The 22056-nt window shown below is 33.6% G+C and overlaps 4 protein-coding genes across 5 annotated transcripts; 3 read left to right on the forward strand and 1 right to left on the reverse strand.

Annotated features, from left to right (window-relative positions):
* Positions 1-323: 323 nt before the first annotated feature.
* Positions 324-5204, reverse strand: LOC111414266 (uncharacterized). Of its 2 annotated transcripts, none has more exons than XM_023045563.2 (5): positions 4969-5204; positions 3817-3926; positions 3610-3764; positions 1510-2689; positions 324-1460 (listed from the first exon to the last, which is right to left on the reverse strand). In XM_023045563.2, exons 2-5 carry the CDS (start codon positions 3911-3913, stop codon positions 400-402), a joined length of 2493 nt encoding a protein of 830 aa, XP_022901331.2. In that variant the 5' UTR covers positions 3914-3926; positions 4969-5204; the 3' UTR covers positions 324-399. The 2 variants fall into 2 exon arrangements, with proteins under 2 accessions (XP_022901331.2, XP_022901333.2); XM_023045565.2 differs by lacking the exon at positions 4969-5204 and adding an exon at positions 4100-4401.
* A 1322-nt stretch (positions 5205-6526) lies between these two features.
* LOC111414200 (SH2 ankyrin repeat kinase) lies at positions 6527-10551 on the forward strand. Its single transcript, XM_023045453.2, has 7 exons — positions 6527-6796; positions 6851-7344; positions 7403-7993; positions 8062-8638; positions 9619-9757; positions 9824-9983; positions 10033-10551. Exons 1-7 carry the CDS (start codon positions 6724-6726, stop codon positions 10228-10230), a joined length of 2232 nt encoding a protein of 743 aa, XP_022901221.1. The 5' UTR covers positions 6527-6723; the 3' UTR covers positions 10231-10551.
* A 766-nt stretch (positions 10552-11317) lies between these two features.
* On the forward strand, positions 11318-12266 carry LOC111414223 (uncharacterized). The gene is made up of 3 exons (XM_023045501.2): positions 11318-11549; positions 11610-11833; positions 11889-12266. The coding sequence occupies exons 1-3, from the start codon at positions 11426-11428 to the stop codon at positions 12132-12134; spliced, it is 594 nt and encodes a 197-aa protein (XP_022901269.1). The 5' UTR covers positions 11318-11425; the 3' UTR covers positions 12135-12266.
* Positions 12267-12950: 684 nt separating this feature from the next.
* Positions 12951-21058, forward strand: LOC111414269 (Nipped-B cohesin loading factor). Its single transcript, XM_023045569.2, has 15 exons — positions 12951-13522; positions 13601-13769; positions 13828-13946; positions 14000-14269; positions 14346-14948; positions 15425-15612; positions 15669-17831; positions 18154-19075; positions 19133-19323; positions 19383-19694; positions 19749-19895; positions 19962-20185; positions 20239-20413; positions 20472-20642; positions 20754-21058. The coding sequence occupies exons 1-15, from the start codon at positions 13459-13461 to the stop codon at positions 20940-20942; spliced, it is 5907 nt and encodes a 1968-aa protein (XP_022901337.1). The 5' UTR covers positions 12951-13458; the 3' UTR covers positions 20943-21058.
* The last annotated feature ends 998 nt before the right edge of the window (positions 21059-22056 follow it).

Consider the following 22056-nt stretch of genomic DNA (forward strand, 5'->3'; position numbering starts at 1 on the left):
GATTGAAAGTTGTGAAAACTACGATTATTGTCGTAGTTGAAAAATATGAAAATCAAATGAATTCATAGTTTTCCATGTTGTTAATAACAACGCTTGGTATTCTGAACATATTACTAATAACAATAAATAACGTCATCTATCAGTTGTGACAACTAAAATCAAATACGCTGTATGTGAATTAACTGGAAATAGTAGTCCAGTTAGTATTAATGATGTGTTTTGTAATTAATACTTTATCTATTAAACCAATTTTGAATTAACACTTTTTATTTACAATTTTGATTAAATTAATATGAGTTGAAATGAATCAAAACAACTTATTTATTTAAAATTTATTTATTTAACAAGATATTTATGAAATCAGAGTGAAATTAACTAAGTTTTCTTATTTCACAAATTTTATTCCTTTTTATCGTCATTCTTTGGATTCTTTGAGTCATTTTGTTCCTCTGTATCTTCATAGCCGAAATTAGTCGCGGATACTTTGGCAATTATAACTTCGTTATTTGGTAATGTTACAATTTCAAAATTCATCGAATCATCATTATCTTTAGTTTGGAATCTTTTTTCATCGATTTTTTTCGACTTTTCTTCTTGGCTGTTATCGTTTGAATTGTTTTGTTCTTCATAGCTCATATTATCTACAGAATCTTGGGAAATTATAACTTCATCTCTCGGTAATGTTATAGTATTAAAATTCTTTTTTTCGTCGCTTCTTTTCGGTGTTTCTTCTTGGTTGTTTTCATCTTCACTATCAATATAAGCCAAATTAGTCATGGAAACTTCCGTGATTATAACCTCATCATTCGGTAATGTTACGACTTCAAAATCCATGGACTCAACGTTGTTTTCGGTTTGCGAATTTTCTTCGTCAGTCTTTTTCGGGGTTTGATCTTGATTGTTGTCGTTTTCTTTTTCTCCAACAACTTTTTTTTCGTTCAAAATCGATCGCTTTTTCATGTAAATGTGGTAAAAGCCCAAATAAAGGAATCCAGAGATACCACTTATACCCGAAAATACTTGGAAAGTGCCTCTTATTCCGATCATTTTGATGAAATAACCCCCAACTAAACTTCCAAAACTCTTACCAACCCCATAAAATAAGCCCCCGAATATTCCCTGAATTGTTGTGTCAGTTCTTTGCGTGGATAAACGCGCGGCGTAAGTGACAGCAGCCGTAAAACACAAAGACTGAGTAATACATTCCAACCCCTCAAAAATCAGCGCCAACCAAGGGTTATAAATCAATGAATAGCCCAGCAATCGAATCACATAAGCAATAAAACCAATGAAAATCACATTTGCATGGCCGAGTTTTTTAATCAACGGCCCCGAAACGACAAGAATTGGTATTCCAAGTAACCCACCAGTCGTTATTGTTAATCCCATTAAAGATTTAGAACTACCCAAATCTTGGAGTAACCAAAAAAGAAAGCTTTCTATGTAACCCCAAGCTGAACCTAAAAAAACAAAAATTTAAATTTACTTAAAAACACAAAAAATAATTACCTAATAAAAATACTGCAACAAAAACTGAAAATAATTCGACGCTTAAAATTGATCGCACTTCCGAAACGACTTTTTGAGCTGGAGCTTTAAATTTCAAATTAATAAATAACATCATAATCCCGCTTAAGACTTTTAAAACCGCGTAAAGGTAAAAAACTGGGCGGAAGTCGGTGTATTTTTTCCCTATGCTTACGTAATCAATTAACCATCCGGATAATGGGGAACTTATTACGCCTCCTAAAGAAGCATAAATCTTTTGTAATCCGTAATCGGCTTTGTATTCCCTTAAAATGGCAATAACGGCACCCTCGAACATTGTGTAAGCTGTTCCGCCTATGATTGCAATAAAAACTCTCACGGCTAGGTAGGTCCAAAATGTGAATGAAGAATTAATATCGACCATTTTAAAACTGTTTGTGCATAACTTATTTCTTTCGGTTGTTGCGATGCACATTTTTTCGCACATTTCGGTAGCGTAAACATTTGTTTGGTTGTCCACAGCGAAAACATCTATTGAAATAGTTTCGTTTTTTAAAATTTGAAATCCATCACTACAAATTGGCGAATGTTTTTTCCCCTCATTAAAGTAATGCACATTGTAAGTGGTTTGATCGTCGAAAAAATATTTTTTCGATTGCAAGTAAGCGTTTAATTTAGATCCGTTCTTCCAATTTCTTGAGTATTCACACGTATTGTTTGCATCATAGCAAGATAAATCAAAAACTTCTTTTCCTGGAAAATAATACACGCCATCTTCAAACTTCCTATACGCACTAAAATACTGTTCGTTGATTTTCAGCGTTTCATGAGATTCGGGGTGAAGCTCTTCTTTAAGAAACTCAAGATCTTTGGGAGAGAGAATATAATCTTTTGATGCTTCATTCTGTTCACTATAATAATTCGTTACGTATCTATCAACGGTTATATTTTCCGCATTAAACGATGCGGGACATAAATATCCGCAAGATACTATGCTCAAAGAGACGTTATCGACGATAGCTTGTCTGTATGTTGTACATTCAGTCGCATTTGGGATTATCAATTCCAAGGGTAGTCGTGAGGAACACGATAAACCAACGACAAGAGCCGAATGATAATAAACTTTTATTCTCCCTACCGGCACGTATAAGAGTAGAAGAGCCGTAATTCCTCCTACTATAGAAAATCCTGAGAGTAAAACCTAAAACAGAATTAAGATATTACATAAACATGTATATAAATCTTGTTTCTTTTGCATTTAACTCCGGATGTCATGTAACAAAAAGTAACCAAGTTGTACGTTAAATGTTTATGTATGTGCTAAAAACTTGTATATAGAATATATTATTCTTATTTTTTTGTTTAAAATTTTATTTTGTATCGGCATCCAAAATATTGCACGCGAGTTATGAATCACTCTGTATATATAATCTTGCGTTAAGTTTAGTACTTTGAGGACATTTGGTTACGTATTGTTTTTGAATTCCCGATTTGAATTGCAAAAGATAAAACTTAAATTAAATAATTATTTATTTTACTAAATAAAATTTTTGTCGAATATTAATATTTCTCGCTAATCCTTTCTTTTTAAATCGGTAAATAAACTTAAAAGGTTTTCGATTTAAAAATTCATTACGGAAAAATAACGCTAAAATACTGGTTTGATTTTTCAATCACCGTTTATACAGCTAATTCAGAAAGAATTCCTTTATTAACAATTACATTTTTTATTGAAACTTTACTCACCGAACAATCGGCTCGTTATCGGGTTAACGATAATTTGGAAAAAATTTTAGAATGCAAAAACAAGCGTATGTAATGGATTATTACTTTTTCTTTGCAAGCTCTTTTTGATTAATTAAATGGAATTTAATTTTTTTTTTTGCTGTGTATTTTTAAATAACCTTTTGTTTATAAAAGAAAACAATGTCTACAATGTATATATATTTGCCTCGTAATTAAGAAGACGTTTATTATTGGTTACAAGTTAATCGACGTTGTTCGAGCTCAATAAGAACTGAGAGTTATGTAACAAAAGTTATGTCAATTTTGTGTTATTATCCTAACCATGATTACATTGCATATTTAAAATTATATTACAAAACATTTAATTAAACTTACCTTAAAATTACCAATTCTATCTGCCACTATTCCAGAAATGGGGGGCATAACTATTGTTACAATAGGCGTTACAGCTGACATAATGGCAGTTTCTTCAACATCAATTCCTAATTCTCTCATGTGAATTGTTAAATACGGATATAAAACGAGAATAGCTTAAAAGAATAAAAATAAATAAATTAAGAATCGACGCAGCTTTTTTCTTACTCGACATTTGCATAAAAAATAATATCTTAACTGGTAATAATTCCTTCAATTTGAAATCGTCGGTGATTCTTCTATAAAACATTTTGAAGTACCTCATGCTGAATCAGTTTCTGGAATGAAACATTACATTATAAAAAAGATTACTTGATAATTAATATAATTATGTTGAAATTAAAATAGCGCAATTTTCAATGAAAGAATCGCAATGTTGATGTTAGCCAAATTTTATTTTAATACCATCAATTTATATAATGGTTATTTAGATTTTTTTTGTTATACATACCACGTAAATACTTTGTTTTAGTACATATTAAAACGAGTGTTAGCGCTACGAAATTGTATTGAAAACTACACCGTAATAATTATTGTCGATATTTAAGTGAATTTAGGTCGTAATCAAACCGAATCAAAAGTAAATGATTATTAACAAAAAAATTTAAACGACATAAAAAATTATGCTGTATTGTAATACAATCTTTTTTTTTTTTTGGAATATTTTAGAACTGATTGTCGAGGTATTCGTTAACAATATGTTGGGTATTACGTGTATAGAATTTCAAATATGAGCTGTCGGAGGAGGTTGATTCAAAGTGATTTTATTAAAAAAAAAAGTGATAGTGTTCTTTACATTGATTAAAAGACACGCATGGGTTAAAGAGATAACTTTGTCTTTTAAAGAAACTATAAACAATGTAATTAATCGTATTGTTTGTTAAGTTACGAGATAAAAGAATATTTTATTTTTTAGATTATATTAAAGAAAAAAATGTTATCCATGTTCTTGCCGCGAATAAACGTTATTAATTCCAAAGTGTTTAGCCAATTTGACTAATAAGTTAAGAGGAAAAAGCAAAAATATTTTTCAAAAATCAAGAAAAACAGGGTATTGCTTTTTGGCGAACACTGTATTGCTATGTTCAAATTAATTTATTTAATTAATTTTCAATATTATTTATTTTGAATGATAAAGATCGAAACTTAACGAAACGGAATGCTCGGTATAAACTAGTTTTTGAACTAGGACGTTATGTATACAAAAAATTAAATCTAACGGTAACGCAAAATTAATGAGGATCCGAAGGATTCCATTCGAAAACGAGACGAGTTTAAAAACTTTTGTTGAAGGTTAACACGAAGATGTTTCTCACTTACCTGGGACTTTTTTCGACTAATTTGCGACTTATTATCTTACGAATTGTTTTTCCGTTTAAATAATTTGATTTTGTTAAAATAAATTTTTTTATTCAAATAATTTTTTGTCTAGATATCTTTTTTTAATTAAAAAAAAACTAAGTTCAACAATAGACCATCACTGCAAATTGTGCACTATTGGCGATGTGAGCTATAGAACAACTATTGCCGTCCACTTCTACACACTGTATAACCGTTTTATTCAACGTTTCGATTATTCGTCGATGATATTTCATTATTTTTAGTTCACATAGTTCTTTTTATCGCCAATTACACCGCTAATAATAAAATTCCAAAAAAAGGAATTTCAATTATTTCAAATATTTTGTACAATGAATAATTTTGGGAGCGATAATTTTTAGATATTTGTGTATTTTAAGAATAAAACTTGATAATTTTAATACAAAATAAAGATGAATGAAATTAGCTCTCGGTGAGGCGCACGAGAGAAAGCTTATTCTAGTAACTTTAACAAAATATTAATTACTTCAAAACGTTTTTTAATTTGAAATAAATTCAATTAATTATTTTATTCTTGAAGAAAGGTTGAGTAATCTTAGTAAATGTTGGGCAAGAACATCTTTCATGTATGTCACCGACCTACTTAACTCGAGCTTAACAAAAAGTCGACGTTAACGATAAACTCATCGACAATTTTTAATTAATTAAGATTAATTTTGATGTGCTTCATTAACTTGATTTATTTTAATTAGGATTTCAAGCTTTAAAAATTAATTGCCATCTCTTGATGTTATTCAGTAATATTGCAAAGAATCCTAGAATGAAATAAGTGAGTATGCAACTAACTTGACTTTATCGCTAAAATTATAATTATTTATAAATACAAAATAACGCGAAATTTTTAAAAAATCATATTGATTGTATTTTTAAGAATCTTGATATGATATGTATGTCAAATTGAAGCTTAGAGATTCTAGTTTATGGAATGATATAAAAACTATAAGATAATATTATTCAAATTGCTAGGAAAAAATTATTACTAGAAACATAGAAACATTCGGGTTTAGGCGTGCGGCTCTTCTAGTTCTAGGTCTAATATTCATTCTAACAATTAAAACTAGAACTAACATTAGATCTAGAACTAAAACGTGCTGACTTATCAATGTAGCAATCCTTTTAGATTCAACCGTCTTTGGGGTAAGAACTAAGAACATTTTTCATGTATGTCGCCGATCTACTAACTGTAACCTTAACAAAAAATCGACATTAACGATAGTGTGCTTCATTGACTTGATTTATTATAATTAAGATTTGAAGCTTCAAAATTTAATTGCCATCTTTTGATGTTACTGAATGATATTGAAAAGAATCCTTGAATGAGTATGCAACTAACTTTACTTTATCACTAATTTATTCCTAAATATATATGTATATAATTAATTATTAAATTTCAATTATATTATTTAATAAATGTGTATTAATATATGTGTTATTGAGTATATAAAAATAACATAGACAGATATGGCATAAATCATATGCGCGGCAAAGTGCGCGATCGTTCCGTCTGGTTCCGTCGGGGAATTGGAGGCGATTGGAGGAATTGGAGAGTGACAGAGAGTGAGTTTACTGGTGTTGCTTATATTTGGTTGTTTTCATCTGTCAAACGGGAATCAAAAGAATTCTCCTCATTCCGCAAAATTAAATTTATTCGAAAATATGAAATCAAGCCGAGTATAAATATGAGAATACTTTAACATGTCTCAAATTTCGAAAAACTGGTATTTTCCTGGCTTACAAAGAGAGGAAGCAGAACGCAAACTAAAAGAAGGTAGAATTGCAAACTCTTTAAATGCTTTGTTTGATAATAAATGAATTATTTTAGAATCTCGACAAAGTGGCACCTTCTTAGTACGGGATAGTACATCTTCTAATGGGGACTTTGTGTTATCGGTTTTACACAAAGATGAAGTCACACACTTTCAAATACGTAGATGTACCATTGATGATGCGTTTTTCTCTATAGATCAAAATACGAAAATCCTTGGCCTCGATAGCCTTATCGAACATTATCAAAACTCCACCGATGGTGTCGATGGAACTTTTAAGTTAACGGAACACTGCCTCGGGCAACCCCCGCCTCAAGATGCATGCCTCTTAGGTCGTGAAAACTTATTACACAGAGCGACAACGCAAGGAAATTATAAGGTTGTTACCGAATTGATTAAGAGTGGAAAAAATTTGGAGTTTAAAAATCAACGCGGTCAAACAGCTGCTCATATAGCTAGTATACAAGGCAAAAATGATATTTTATTAAAACTAATCGAAAGTGGAGCTAGCGTAAATTCACGGGATACATCCGGACACACGCCGTTACATGTAAGCTTTATTTCATTTCATTCATTATAATCAATTCATAATCAACATATTCTTTTAGTACGCTTGTCAATATAACTACCCGTTAACAGTACGATTATTAGTCCAAGTGGGCGGCGCAAATATTCAAGCCCGTAACACTGAAAACGGCCGAGTAGCGCTTCATGAAGCCGCTAGTCGCGGTAACAAACAAGTGATTCAAGAATTACTAAGTTTGAACGCACCCTGTAAACCCCGCACCACAAATAAGCAATTCCCCGTCGATTTAGCCAGAGAAAACGGCCATTTAGATTGTGTTTCAATGCTACTAAATTATAAGAGTCCAGTGCCGAAAACGAACCGAAACCATTGGTTCCACGGAACGATGAGCCGGCAGGAAGCGGAAAGACTAATCAACGAGTACGACCCAGCAACTGGTACTTTTTTGGTTCGGTTTAGTGAGCGCAATAAAAACACTGTCCTAACTTTAAAAGCTGACACTTGTTATTACAATTACATCATCCAAAACGAAAGGACGTATTACTTCATCGACGACGGGCCGTACTTGGATTCATTGGAACACGTTATTGAGTATTATAGTTTTATAAGTGATGGTTTACCGACAACTCTTAACAATCCAGTTCCGCCTAAACCAAAACCTTCCGTTCCCGACGTAAGTCTTGAATTATTCTCATCAAAACGAACTTTAAAATATTAATGTTAATAATATTAATGCTTTAGTTTTCAACAATTCCACGAACAAAAAATAAAAAAGTATTATCTACATCGATATCATCGCAAGATCTCTTTACAACGAGCATAGAGCAGCAATTTAACAGCATTTCATTTAAAACGAATATTTCGGGAATCAATAACAATAATTACATGCAGTCGGAAGCAACAAATTTAGGGTGTAGCTCAGAGACCGCGGAAATAGTATCGGAAGAACCTAACAATGACTACATCCTATACGGAGCGTTGGAATTTAACAGTAAAATCGGACAAGGCGAATTCGGAGCCGTTTACGAAGGGATTTACACAAAATCAAACGGCGACCGCGTTACGGTCGCTTTGAAAACGTTACATTCGACTGAAAACGGTATGGTACTTCAAGAATCGTTCGAGAAGGAAGCGCAGTTAATGAAAAAAATTAATCATCACTGTATAGTTAAGTTTATTGGATTGTCTAAAGGTCCCATGTGGGTTATGGTGACGGAGTTGGTTCCTTTAGGATCAATGCTAAATTATATTATTAATAATAAGGAAAGAATCATTCCTGGATATGAATTTAAAATATGGGCAGCACAAATTGCATGTGGTAAGTATTTACACTTTCAAATCATTCAAAAATCTATAATATTCCTGCCAAAAGTCCCACAAATTAAGAGATCGATATCTTCGCAACTGTTGAAATAGTTGAAATTGATTATTGTTGGAGATACGACAAAATGGTATAGAAGGATATTGTATTTATGATACTGTTTTATCATGAAAAATGATTAATTTTAGTCGTTTAAATAAGTGATCCGTCAGTTTACAAATATGTAACAATTATATAATCAAATTAATCATTTTTATATAACAAACATATATACCTACAAAGATTAGCAAGAATAGCTTTGTCAGGGTGATGTTTTTCAATAAAAGGCTGCACATCATTCCACTTACTGCAAATATCCTTTATTGCTGCAGTTGAACTATCTGGCACCTCATGTTATTTTGGCGAATGCTTCTCCTCCACAACTTTCATCTGCTCAAGTTCTTCTGGAGTGAGTTCTTAGCTGTGGTTCTGCAGTAACTCCACCACATCATTCTTGATGATTTCGAACTCCAAACTTTTGTCAATGTTTACAATGTTTGGTAACACACCTGCCTCCTCCACAAAATCTTTAAAATGTCTGTCAGGTACAGAAGTTGACCAAAGGTTTCTTCATGCTGACTACAATGTACGGCAAAAGATAATTGTTCCAGGCTTCGAAGTCGCCAAAGATTGTTTCTTACATCACGAACAATACTTGGGGTGGCCGACGTTTACGAAGCAAACAAAGATTTTCCCGTAATTTTTTACATCGAACGGTTGCGAAGATATCGATTTCTAACTTCACATTTGGCACGGATAGTACAAATAAATACTCACTGTACTTTTAAGATGGTACATATTTGATTTCCTTTGGTATTTTTTTAGTAATAGATGGATAAATGATGTAAGTAAAAAAATGTGCGTTTTGTTCGTTTTATAATATATTTACTTTCTTTAAAAAAATTACCTTATTATTAATTTTTTTGATTTTTCTTTAGGTATGAAATATTTGGAAGAACAAAGATTTGTCCATCGCGACTTGGCGGCAAGGAACATTCTTTTGTCATCAGCAAATCAAGCGAAAATCAGTGATTTTGGTCTATCCAGGGCGTTACAAGCCGATTCCGATTATTACAAGTATAGATCAAAAAATACAGCAATAACTAAAAGAGACACGAAAAAGATTTTTTTTTATTTTCATAGAAATGTTTGTGGAGGAAAATGGCCATTAAAATGGTACGCCCCGGAATCGTATAATTACGGCGTCTTCTCTCATAAAAGCGATGTATGGAGTTACGGTGTTACTTTATGGGAGATGTATTCCTTAGGAGAACAACCTTACGGTGATATGCCCGGTCATGAAGTACGTTTCGTTATTTTTCGTTTCGTAAATAAAAAATTTTATTTTTTAGGCGATAAAATTGATTGATAGAAACGAAAGGCTGCAGCAGCCGAAAGATTGCCCAGATCACGTTTACTCCATAATGTTGCGTTGTTGGAAATATGACAAAAACGATAGGCCAACGTTTGAAGAGTTACAAGAAATGTGGGAAGCTGATAGCATGTATACCAACATAAGAGAACTTATAGAGGAGAGGAGTTTAACGTAGTCTATAAAATATTATTAAAACATTACGAAAGTGCCAATTTTTATACTTATTGAAATTATATTGATACGCATATATTTTATACGATTGTTTATGGAGATAATAATATATTTTAACTATGTGATAATTATAGCCAGACGAATTTTTAATTAAACATTTCATGTGAAGCAAAATTGTTGCCGTCTTATTCAATTGATTCTAATCTATCTTTTGGTGCAATATGTCTGCTTTTAATTCATTCCATTAAATATGGTCAATAAGGTATTTTGTTCATGATTGTCATTCTATACTGTAATTTAATAAAGAAATTTGTTGAATGAAAAATTATTTGATTTTTGTCATTTAGCGAAGAAATTCTAATATTCACAGAACAGTAGTATAGAGAAGTTCGCACTATGTGTTAAGCAACACTATCCCTTCTAGATTATATTCCTAATATTCCAGGGTTGTTCCTGTTCTCTGCGTATAACATGACCATCCGAACATTTTTATTTCGGTAGTATAAAGTTTTTCCATATTAGTTATGATTTTGTGTGCATTTTATGCAATTTTTTATATTAACCATTTTGGGAAAACCCCACTGACTGTATGCTCCACGTCGGCTTCCAGCTTTAAAAGGCATATACCCTTTTTTTATGTCGATATAGCGGAATTTCGAGAAAACCCGCACTTTCTAATTCAAGATGGCGCTTGCGTCCCCCTATCGGCCATCTTAGAAACCTGAAAATACTTTCCAGGATTTTCCCTTACAATTAGCCACTTTAGATATTAAATGTTTTACCGCAAGTCTTTACAACGAGCAGTTCCCGAGATACAGTACTTTGCACGCTTATTTTTCCATTCTGTACATTATCGTATAGGTTTTTGTATTCTTGATAGCTTGATAGCCCAGACGTCTGGTTACTTGTATGGCTGTGCGTTGTGACTGCTATGGCTCTCTAATAAAGAAAATTTTTGTCTTAATCAAAAGACTTTTTTTTATAAGTTACTTCATTGGTAACTAATTTATTAAAAATAAGTTGTGGAAGTATAAAAACATATTCATATTATTTGGTTATTGTATGTGTTAAGTTGGTACCATGAGTTGGCAACATTGTATGCTAGACGAAAAAGCGTTACCGTCGAAAATTTGACATTTCTTTGTAGGAAGTGTTTTGCTGTTTATTTTTCAATTTTCCTAATAATTTTCCGATACAATATGGCCAATGCGAATGGGGCAAATCAGCCTCCCGAAAATGCTAATGAGGATGTGTTTTTTCCCGTACGTGAAGGAAGTTTCTTCAAACAAATCGGTGAAATTTGTGGCTTATACAAAACGATGGGTAAGCAAACTTTTTTTTTGAATTTAATCTCTATTTTATAACTTTTTTTTAAAATTTTAGTTGTTGTAAGTCCATATACTTCAATATATCTTTACGGCGTTGAAGTGGGAGCAATATTATACCTAGACGATGGAGAGACAGTATTGGGAAGGGTTGGGGAAATTGTGCGGCCTTTACGATTCTTAGTTGAAATGTCCACCCACAGAGAAGTTACCGATTTAGCAGTACGGACACCAGTTTATATGCGAAAATTCTTATTAGCTCGAAGTCAAAGGAATACAGCAGTAAGTGAATTGACTAAAATTATTATTATCGAAATTAATTATTTCGTCCAAACAGGTTTTTGAAAGAGAAAGAACCTTGCAATGTTTTTATACAAAAATCACCAACACTTTTTATGGTGCCTATCAAGTTGAATATTCGGATTCAACTGCTCGTCAACTTAAGCTTCGTGAGATGTACAGCGAGTTCCTTGATGTGTTCCATGGCCATGGAATACAAGGTTCTAGCGTGAAAAGTACCATTGCTGGGGAAGAGCCTGAAGATAAATATGAAACAAAAATTCATTTAATTTATCCTGATTAATTATACTTTGATTATATTTCATTTCATACAAAAAACAATTTAGGACAATTTCATTCAGCGAAACACAAACATTTTTTATATTATTAATGTCAAATTTTTGGTGGTTAACAGTAAACTTTGATTTACTATAAATGTGGTTTTATTTACTTCACTAATTTAACTTTATTATATTAATATATTACATTTTTTTATTGTTGATATATTAATTAAACGATTAGAAATTCGAAGAAAGAGTATCTAAGGACAAAAGTGGTAAACTTCTAACCAAAGAGGGGGAAGTCATGAAGAGATAGGAATGATATATCTCGGAACTGTTGAATGTATGCGGAGGACACTGCTACTATGGAACTACTATGGTATTTTTATGGAACAGGTACAATATGTGTATAATAATATAATATTAATATAGTATATAATAATATTATGAAATTAAATCATGTTTATATAAAAACGGATAAACAGGGAATTATCCTTAATCGAAAGTAGAAGAATTAAAAATGTATTACTTTAAAAAGCCCGCTTCGACATTGTTACCAACTTATTGCTGTTGTTCCCATATTTTGATATTTACAATATAGAGATAATATGAAGGGGGAGAGTATTATTTTTTATAAAAGCCTTATTTATTTATAGTTTACTATTACATCAATATTAAAATAAATTGAACAATTTCGTCGATTAATAAATGTTTATTTTATAAAGAGCGGTTTAAAGTTCCCGCGCAGTGTGGTGGCGACCTCTTGTAAGCGAAAGTTGGTTAAGTGTAATAAGAAGAACTGGTTAACTGGAGTTTGCCTCCCATCAAACTGTGTTTAGATCGTCGCCATTCGATAATCTTTTCTATTTACAGAGAGAAAATGAAGGTACGTTAGAGAATAATAGTTACGCGTCGAACAACGAGCGTACGAAAGATATGAGATGGTCGAGAATCGAGGTTAAGAGCTCGTCCGTTGTGTACAAGGGAACGTATACAAGTTTCTATGCGTATCGTACATCGTCAGGGGATGAAAACAAACCTATGCGTTCGTCAAGTATTTAAAAGTTTCACTGATTTATCTAGAAATATTAGTGCGGGGATGTGCAACAACTCTGGATGTGCGTGTCTGACAACTAGGATATCTATGGAGGTAGTGAAATGATGCGTTTATTTATTTATTTTTTTTATATTGGATGTAAAAAAATGTCACGGTATTTAAGTATTATCTGTTAGTTATAAACAATGTGCTAAACGCGCGACGAAAAGTGCCATACATGTACGAATGTTTATTGTGCATGCATTCTACACGTTTAATCATGGTTTTTGGGTGAACCTATCTATGCGGATATGGACCGCGAAATACCTAGCGTTCCTATCACCACATTAGCAGGGGTGACAAGTCTCAGCGACTGTAAGTAACGTCTATTAAAGCGTTGTTGTTTTTGTTTTCATCAAAATATCTCTAAATCGTAATTGTTATTTATTTTAGTGTTACCCGAAATGCCTTTACCCACTCCTCTACCTCAAACGTTGAGTAATAAATCGCTACTTTTTCATCCAAGGGTTGCTGAAGAGGCTCTTAACCTACTTGGCGTTCGAGACGAAACTCTTGTACCCCAATTAGTTCAATCGTTAGTTCAAACGTCAGCCGAACACATGTAATTAACAAATAAATACATAACCGTAGCGATACTTATTAGCAAACCCCTTTTTTAGAGAAATTAAAGATAACTATGCTACAACACAACCCCCTGTTTATCAACAAGAGGGAATTCCAGAATTGTTACGTGCTATGATTGACACGAATCCAAATCTTTTTAATGGAATTGGAAAAGGTAATTTTTTTTTTTAACTACTTATTATTACCAACAGTAACTTATTACCCCAGCAACATCTCAATGGAACCGTCCCGCAAATCATCACCAATCAGCGGCGGTTCACTGTGATACACCCCAACCAACGAACGTGACGTTACCAAAAACCGGTCAAATGTTGATCACCGGAAATCAACGTCTATCTACGGCTCCCGAACAACTGCAACCCTTACCCCAAAAAGTACCCAACAGCACCCACATATCAAAGGAAGAAAATTTTCAACAAATTTATTCCCACGAAACCAACACCACCGAATTACGACAATTACGGCGACCAATGAGAGGTAAAAAAAATGAATTTTAATTAATTCTATACTATAATTAAATATTTATATATTAATAAATAATCTTTTCTACTAGGTCCATCACCTGCACAAGCGAGCGATGCGCCATCTCAATCGCCCGTTCCACCGACGGAAACTCACAATACGAGATCGAAAACAAATAAAGACGAAACATTAAACGAGACGACTAAAAAAGAGCCAAGTCCAGCCAAAGAGACACCGAACGAAACGGCGCAACGATCGAGATCGAATTCGACGGAAACTGCTAGGGATAAAGACAAAGACACGTTACCTCCCGGTGTGATGCTGCCGATCGTTCGATTGCAGCGGATATCGACCGAAGATCAACAGCTGATGCAGCTCAGCTTGTCAGATTTCGCGGAGAATCGGCCGAAATTAGCCAAAGAACTGGGTATATTACCAATCGCTAATAACGCAGCCGGCGACTATTACGCCGACAAATTTTCCGAATTGGTCGGGAATAAAAGGAGATGGAGAGAGGATAAATCTGAACAAGTTGTGGTTAAGCCCAAATTGAGGCGGGTTAAAAAGAAATATGTTCCGGTGTTGGAAAAATTATCCGGAGAGGAATTAATGGAAACTAACACGTTTGATAGGTTCAATAGAAACTTGGAACACGTTTTGAAAAGTTCCGAAGGGTTCGATTACGCTGAAATAAGTGAGTTTTATTAAAATTTCCGCGATAGAGAGAAAAGTTGTAGGAAATTTAACAAACAAAATTTGCTTCATCATTCTTTGCATGATTTTGATTCATTCTGCAATGTCCCAAAAACTACAACCGAGAGGTATAGGGACATATACTGGTGAAGATTTGTAGAGAATAAAATTCTCTGTCTGATATTCTAATCAAATATGGGGTGTTCCTTTTTAAACATCCTGTATATGATAGATCGATGTAGCCAATTTTTTACCCCTGGAATGGTACACTTATTAACTGGTCTACTACATTATACTAAGTACAAGTGTACCCCGAGTAGCATTCTACGGTTAAGGATATCCAAGCAGCAACTGTAACAAATTTCAACATTCTAGCTCAATCGATCGTTCATGGTGTAGTAAATTTCCTACAACTTTTCTCTTAATGCCGTTTATGTACTTTGCCGCTGTACAAATAAATTTTTTTTTTTATTTTAGCGGATGATGGCGTTGTTCCAGCGGAATATTTATTAAGTAGACACACGTTACAAGAACTCACCACGGAATCTGCAAAATTAAAAATTTTGGGGGCTACCGAAATGATACCTGCCGAAAAATTAGTTCAATTATTGAACGTTTTGGAAATTAATATAAGAGGTGGCGATCGAGTGACGCCCATAACTGACGTAAAATAAAAATAAATTTAATTTGTTTAACTCAATTTAACTAAACATTTTTGCAGGAGGAAAACGAAAGGGTCCGACAAATTTGGGTGGAAACGGCGATGGAGAGGATAATGGGGGCGGCGGACGCTTGTTTAATAATTTTGTACGTTTTGACGTCCCCAAACATGCCGAAACGTGTATACATAGAAGACGTAATCGAGCGGGTTGTATTATTTATAAAATATCATATGCAAAACACAATATTTCCATCGTACGATTCAACGTATCGCTTAGATAATAAGAAAAAGGACGGTCGAAAAAAGAAGGCGATACATGTATTAGAAAAATCGGTAACAGGCCTTTACAGTAAAATATCGGTACTAATTAATCTGTTATCGGAGCTATTAAACATACAGATCTTAACTGACACGTCGGTTTTACACGCCTCATCAATGGGGGTGTCCCCTTTCTTTGCGGAAAACGTAAACGAAATTCAATTAGCTAGTTTAAAGTTGGTTACGACAATTTTTACGAAATACGAAAGCCACCGTAGGTTGTTATTGGACGATATCTTGGCTTCAATCGCTCGCCTTCCAAGCAATAAGCGCAGTTTAAGAACTTACAGGTTAAATAGCGAGGAACACATACAAATGTTAACCGCTTTAGTATTGCAATTGATCCAATGCGTCGTCGCTTTACCCGAAAATTTAAACAATAAGACTCGATCGATCGGCGATACAACTCAAAACGAAAACGTTAAAAACGTCGATTTAGACGTGCTTATTTGTAACAAATACGAAAAAGCCACTTCGACGGCGGCTACGTTCCTCACGGTTTTCCTAAGCAAATGCGGAAATAGATCTGAAGATATCGATTATAGGCCGTTGTTTGAAAATTTTATTCAAGATCTTTTATCGACGGTCAATAAACCCGAATGGCCGGCGACAGAACTTTTGCTCAGCATCCTTGGTAAAATGTTGATGAAAAATTTTACGAATAAAGGTACCGATATGTCTCTACGCGTCGCTAGTTTAGATTATTTGGGTGTAGTCGCGGCTAGACTTCGAAGAGACAGCGTTGTATCCCATTATAAATTAAACACAATCGATCAAATGATAAAAGAGATCAAATCGGAAGAAATGAAGGATAACGACCGAGACGATGATGACGACGTGGACGACGACGATGACACCGACGACGTTGACGCGAATAAAAAATCGGTTTCGAACCCCGACGAAGAGAGAACGCAATTTTTACAAAGGGTTTTATTAGATTTCTTGGCCGTAAACGCCCAAAATGAAGAAGCTCACCGATACGCGCGTCATTTTTATATAGCCCAATGGTACAAAGAAGTCGTTAATGAAAAATCGCAATTAGCCACCGGCGAAAAAAATAATAAACGTACTGGTTCTAAAGAAAACCATAAAAATCGTAGTAGGGTCATATCCGATGATGAACATAGTTCCGACGAAGAAAAACATCGGAAAAACGAAAAAATGTCGCGAGATCAAAGTAACGTCGAAAAGTTTCGGCTGTTGGAGGAAAGAAAAAAGTTTTTATTAACGAAAATTCGACCGTTTCAAGAAAAAATGTCCGCTGGTAACCGGATACAGGTTTTTCAAACTTACATCGATTACAACAGCGCCGAATTAATCGCTCAATTCCTCGCGTCAAAACGTTACTTTTCTCAAAGTTTCGACGTCTACCTTCGCGCCATTTTAATCGTACTTCGCGAAACATCCATAGCCATTCGGACTAAAGCTTTGAAATGTCTCACGATGATCGTGGAAGCCGATCCAGCCGTTTTGGGACGACACGATATGCAAATGAGCGTAAATGGCTCTTTACTTGATCATTCGACATCCGTTCGAGAAGCTGCCGTCGATTTGGTTGGAAAATTTGTCCTCAGCCGACCCGAATTGATCAACAAGTATTACGAGATGCTATCGGCGAGAATTTTAGACACAGGAGTTAGTGTGCGAAAGCGCGTCATTAAAATTCTTAAAGATATCTGCATCGAGTGTCCCGAGTTTCCCAAAATACCCGAAATTTGCGTCAAATTGATTCGGCGCGTTAACGATGAGGAGGGAATTCGGAAACTGGTTATGGAGGTTTTTCAAAATATGTGGTTTACGCCGAATAAAAGTACACCCTTAATTAGGAAAGTTATGAATATTACCGATGTAGTTGCATCGTCTAAAGATATTGGATTGGAATGGTTTGAGCAGTTACTTATTAGCGTAAGTATTTTTTTGACTTACTTACGGTTGTGTAGTTCCGATCGGTTTGATGGCCCAAAGAAAACTAACGTTAATGTGCCTCAAAACTGAATTTATATCATTCACGTGACTAATATTTTCTCTTACTACATTCGTTAGTTATTTTATCGTTTTCATATCGCAAATTTTGATAATCACTCAAAGGAAATCCTACAAATTCCCAACTGCTTGTATTGCCTCCATTTTAATTTTATGTAAAGATAAGATCATAACAACTCGGAAATGCCATTATTAATTTTTTTTTAATAATTTGTCAATCTTAACTGTTTTAATTTCCGTTTAGTTATTTAAACCTAAAGAAGATAAAGATGATTCGACAAAAATACAAGTGGAACCACCAAGAGCGCTCCTATTGGCTTGTAAACAAATTGTGGATTGTTTAATAGAAAATATTTTACGATTAGAAGAAACGAACGACAATAACACGGCATCCCAGAGGCTCGTTGCTTGTTTGGCGACGTTGTATCTCTTTGCAAAAATCAGGCCTCAATTGTTAGTGGCGCACGCGTTAACGTTACAACCTTACCTTAGCTTGAAATGTCAATCGAAAGGTGAGACGCAAATTATTTGTAACGTTGCGCGAATGTTAGAGCTGGTTGTACCGCTTATGGAACATCCCAGCGAATCGTTTCTCGCTCAATTAGAAGAGGATTTGATGAAATTGGTGATTCAACACGATAGAACGATTGTTTCTAGTAGCATATCGTGTTTGGGTTCGATAGTGAACAACACCACGCGAAATTACAAATTAATTCGCGAGTGTTTTGATAAGTATTATACATATTTGCTACGGTACAAATCGCGGTTGGAAGTTCATGCGAACGATCCCGCCATTAAGAACAACATCTGCCGGCAGTATTTCCGTAGGGCTTTGTTTATCGTCGGACTTTTATTGCGACATTTCGATTTTCGCGATTCCGAAGTAATAGGGGATCTTTCCCCAGACATCAAAGATCAAGTTTTTAAAACGATGAGTTTCTTCTTGCTACAACAAGAATTTGATATACAAGCGAACACTTTGAAATCGATCGGCTCGATATGTATCCGTCATTACGAGTTTATGTTGGAACCAGAATTGAAATCGTTTTATCACAAAATGTTGACTTCCGATGATGTTCCTTTGAAGATGAAAAGCGAGGTGCTTATTAATATCGAAAACTATCTTTTGGAGGAGGATAAACGCATGATACAACAAGATTTGGAATGTACGTTAAAAGGTTTTTTTTTAATTAAAAAATATATTAATTAATAACATTTTTTAGGGGCTAAAAGATCGAAAGGGGAAAATTTAAAGGAGATGGGCGACGTTTCATCGGGGATGGCCAGTACGGTTATTCAATTGTATTTAAAAGAAATTCTGCAGTCTTATCTACACCCGGCTTTAGGGGTCCGCCAACCAGCTTTAAGAGTAATCCAACTTATTTTGCAACAAGGTCTTGTTCATCCGGTCCAGGTAAATATCGATATTAATATTTTCATTTTTGGGTTATCTTGAATACATTTTATTTTTAGATTGTTCCATATTTAATTTGTATGACAACCGATTGCGAAAAAGTGGTATCTCACAGCGCCGATAAACTATTATTAGAAATAGAAAAGAAATATCCTGGATTTATCCACACGAAATCGTCATTGGGCGTGCGACTTTCGTATCAGTTGCAACTGATCTTTCAAAGTAGCGACATCATTAGGGGTTTCGTGGTAAAGGTTCAAGGCGAGTACCCCACCGCCCTTAACACGTATTTATACTCTATACTTCGTAACTCGAGACAGCAGAGACGTGCCTTAGTTTTAAACATTTTAAAACAATTCGACGATCAAGCGGTAAATAGCGTTTTATTCCAATTTTATTTTCGTTTATCAAATTTTTTATTATAGCGTACGAGCTTATCTTATATGTTGTACCTGGCCGATAATTTGGCATATTTTCCGTATTTGGTACAAGACGAACCGTTATTTATCGTACATCACATTGATATAATGATATCGGTTTCCGGTACTAATTTACTTCAAACATTTCGTGAGGTAACTTAAAAAAATAACCCCTTTTTATTATTTTTTATTATATTTAATATTTTTTGATATTAATAGGGTCTTATGATGCCTGAAAATCAAAAGTTAGCTTCCGACAACAATCCCGAAGTAAATATTGCAATATCAGCTTTAGACGAAGACGACGATGACCCTGAGGCACTTGTCGAACGTGTTCCCGAGGATACATCACAATTACAAGCTTGTATAACGGCCGCGCAGGGTTGTTTTCTTCTCTTAATGTTGAAACAACAATTAAAAGACGTTTATGGGTTAAGCGATGGGTAAATTAAATATCTTATTAATTAACTTGTTTTTAAATGAATTTATTTTTTAGTAAAATTCAACAATATACACCTTCCGAGCCGGCTAAAGTTTACGAAAAAACCGCTTCTCGTCGAAATAATGCTTTGTTCAATCCAACGATGACGTTAAATAAACTTAAGGAAGGGGCACCATCCGAGTTTTTGGATCAAGAAGGACGTAAAGATCTCATAAAGCAATATTTAGAAGTAAACTAATCAATATTTTATTGATGTATTTTTAAAATTTCTAATTTATTTTGTTTAGTTTAAACAATTAATGTTACAACTCGATCCTGACGATCCAGATGATGAGGAAGGTAACAAAGCATTAACGGCCTTGAGTACAGCAGGAACCGGGGCGAATTCGCTTTCTATGAATGCTAGTTCAGCTACCGTTTTATCAGATGCGGATAAAGTTGCTTTGACAAATTATAAGGTAACAAAAAAAATTTTTTTTTAACTTTTTGAATCTCTAAAGCTTCTTAAGGCTTTAACTTACATAGTTAACTTCCAAATTTGATTTTGTTTTTTTTTTTTTATATCATAGGATAATTTACCACCAAAAGTGCCCAAGTTAGTGATTTCAAATAGAAGGTTGGACGGTGAACATAAACGTACGCCGCGACAAAAACCTGAAAAGAAAAAACATCGGCACAAGAAAAAGCGACGAAAATTTGTGAGTTCGTCGGGCGATGAAAGTGAGAACGATTACAGCGATCCCGACTATATGGCTTAAAGCAGCAATCGTAAAAACAAATAAAAAAACAAAACTAATGGCGGTGTGAAAAGGCGATTAAGTGAACGTGAAAAAAAAAAGACAAATTTAATTACTAATGAGGTGTACAGTGAAAAGTAGTGTTAGTTTGGATATTGTAAGATTTATCAAAAGATTTTTTATAAGAACTACATAGGAAAAGAAACCGGACATTGAGGTTTTTTTTAAGATGCACTTTTTTCCGTTGACGGTAAAAAAAGATAATACAAGGAGTTTTGACGTTTAGAGATGAATATGTAACGATCGTTCTTTTGTTTTCATTTTTAAAATGGTTTTTCTAGTTATTTTTTTTTATTTTTAGTTAGAATAAAGGAACTATATTTTACATGTCGTTCTGCCGTTAGTTAATTGATATATATGTAAAATAATGTTTTCATTTTTTTTATAAATTTTCTGATCTCACATATTTTCATATTTATTTGTTTTAAAGGACTATTAGTCAGCAGTAGATGCAATTTATTAAAGCTCTCTATGGTTAAGCAATAAAGCAACGTTATTGCGGAGTATTTTGTTTTGAAAATATAATAAGAATTCAGATAGAGTTGAGAAATTAAGTTGTACATATATATTAATTAATGGTGATAAAATTTAACTCTTTTAAATCGAAATAGAAAAGTTTTGTAAAATATTGTTCCGGGAAAAAAATGAAAAAAAATAGTTTAAAGACCAATATGTACAAATATACTAAAAAGAAATGCCGAAACGAGTCGCTTCTTCTCGAAATGAAGCTAAAAGACCAAGGCTTATCAGAAAAAATAATGATCCCAAAAAATGAATAGAAGCACAAAATAATATTTCCGTTATTTAAATTTATTTTTTAGTAACGTTAGGTTTAGCAGCTTCTGTATTTTTACCTAGACTGTGTAGGATGTTCATTTTTTGACAAGTTTTCTTATTCGTGATAGATTCATTCGCAATATTATTTATTATTATTATTATTTTAATATTGCTTACTTTAAATAACCTGCTCACAAAAATTTTTTTATTCTACACCCACTATTCGTTTTTCAAATACTTTTAGAGCTATAATTATTTCGATTTATATCTAAATAAAGGACGATAATCTCACTAACAT

This window comes from Onthophagus taurus, chromosome 8 (assembly GCF_036711975.1).
Source record: "Onthophagus taurus isolate NC chromosome 8, IU_Otau_3.0, whole genome shotgun sequence".
Classification (NCBI taxonomy): Eukaryota; Metazoa; Arthropoda; class Insecta; order Coleoptera; family Scarabaeidae; genus Onthophagus; species Onthophagus taurus.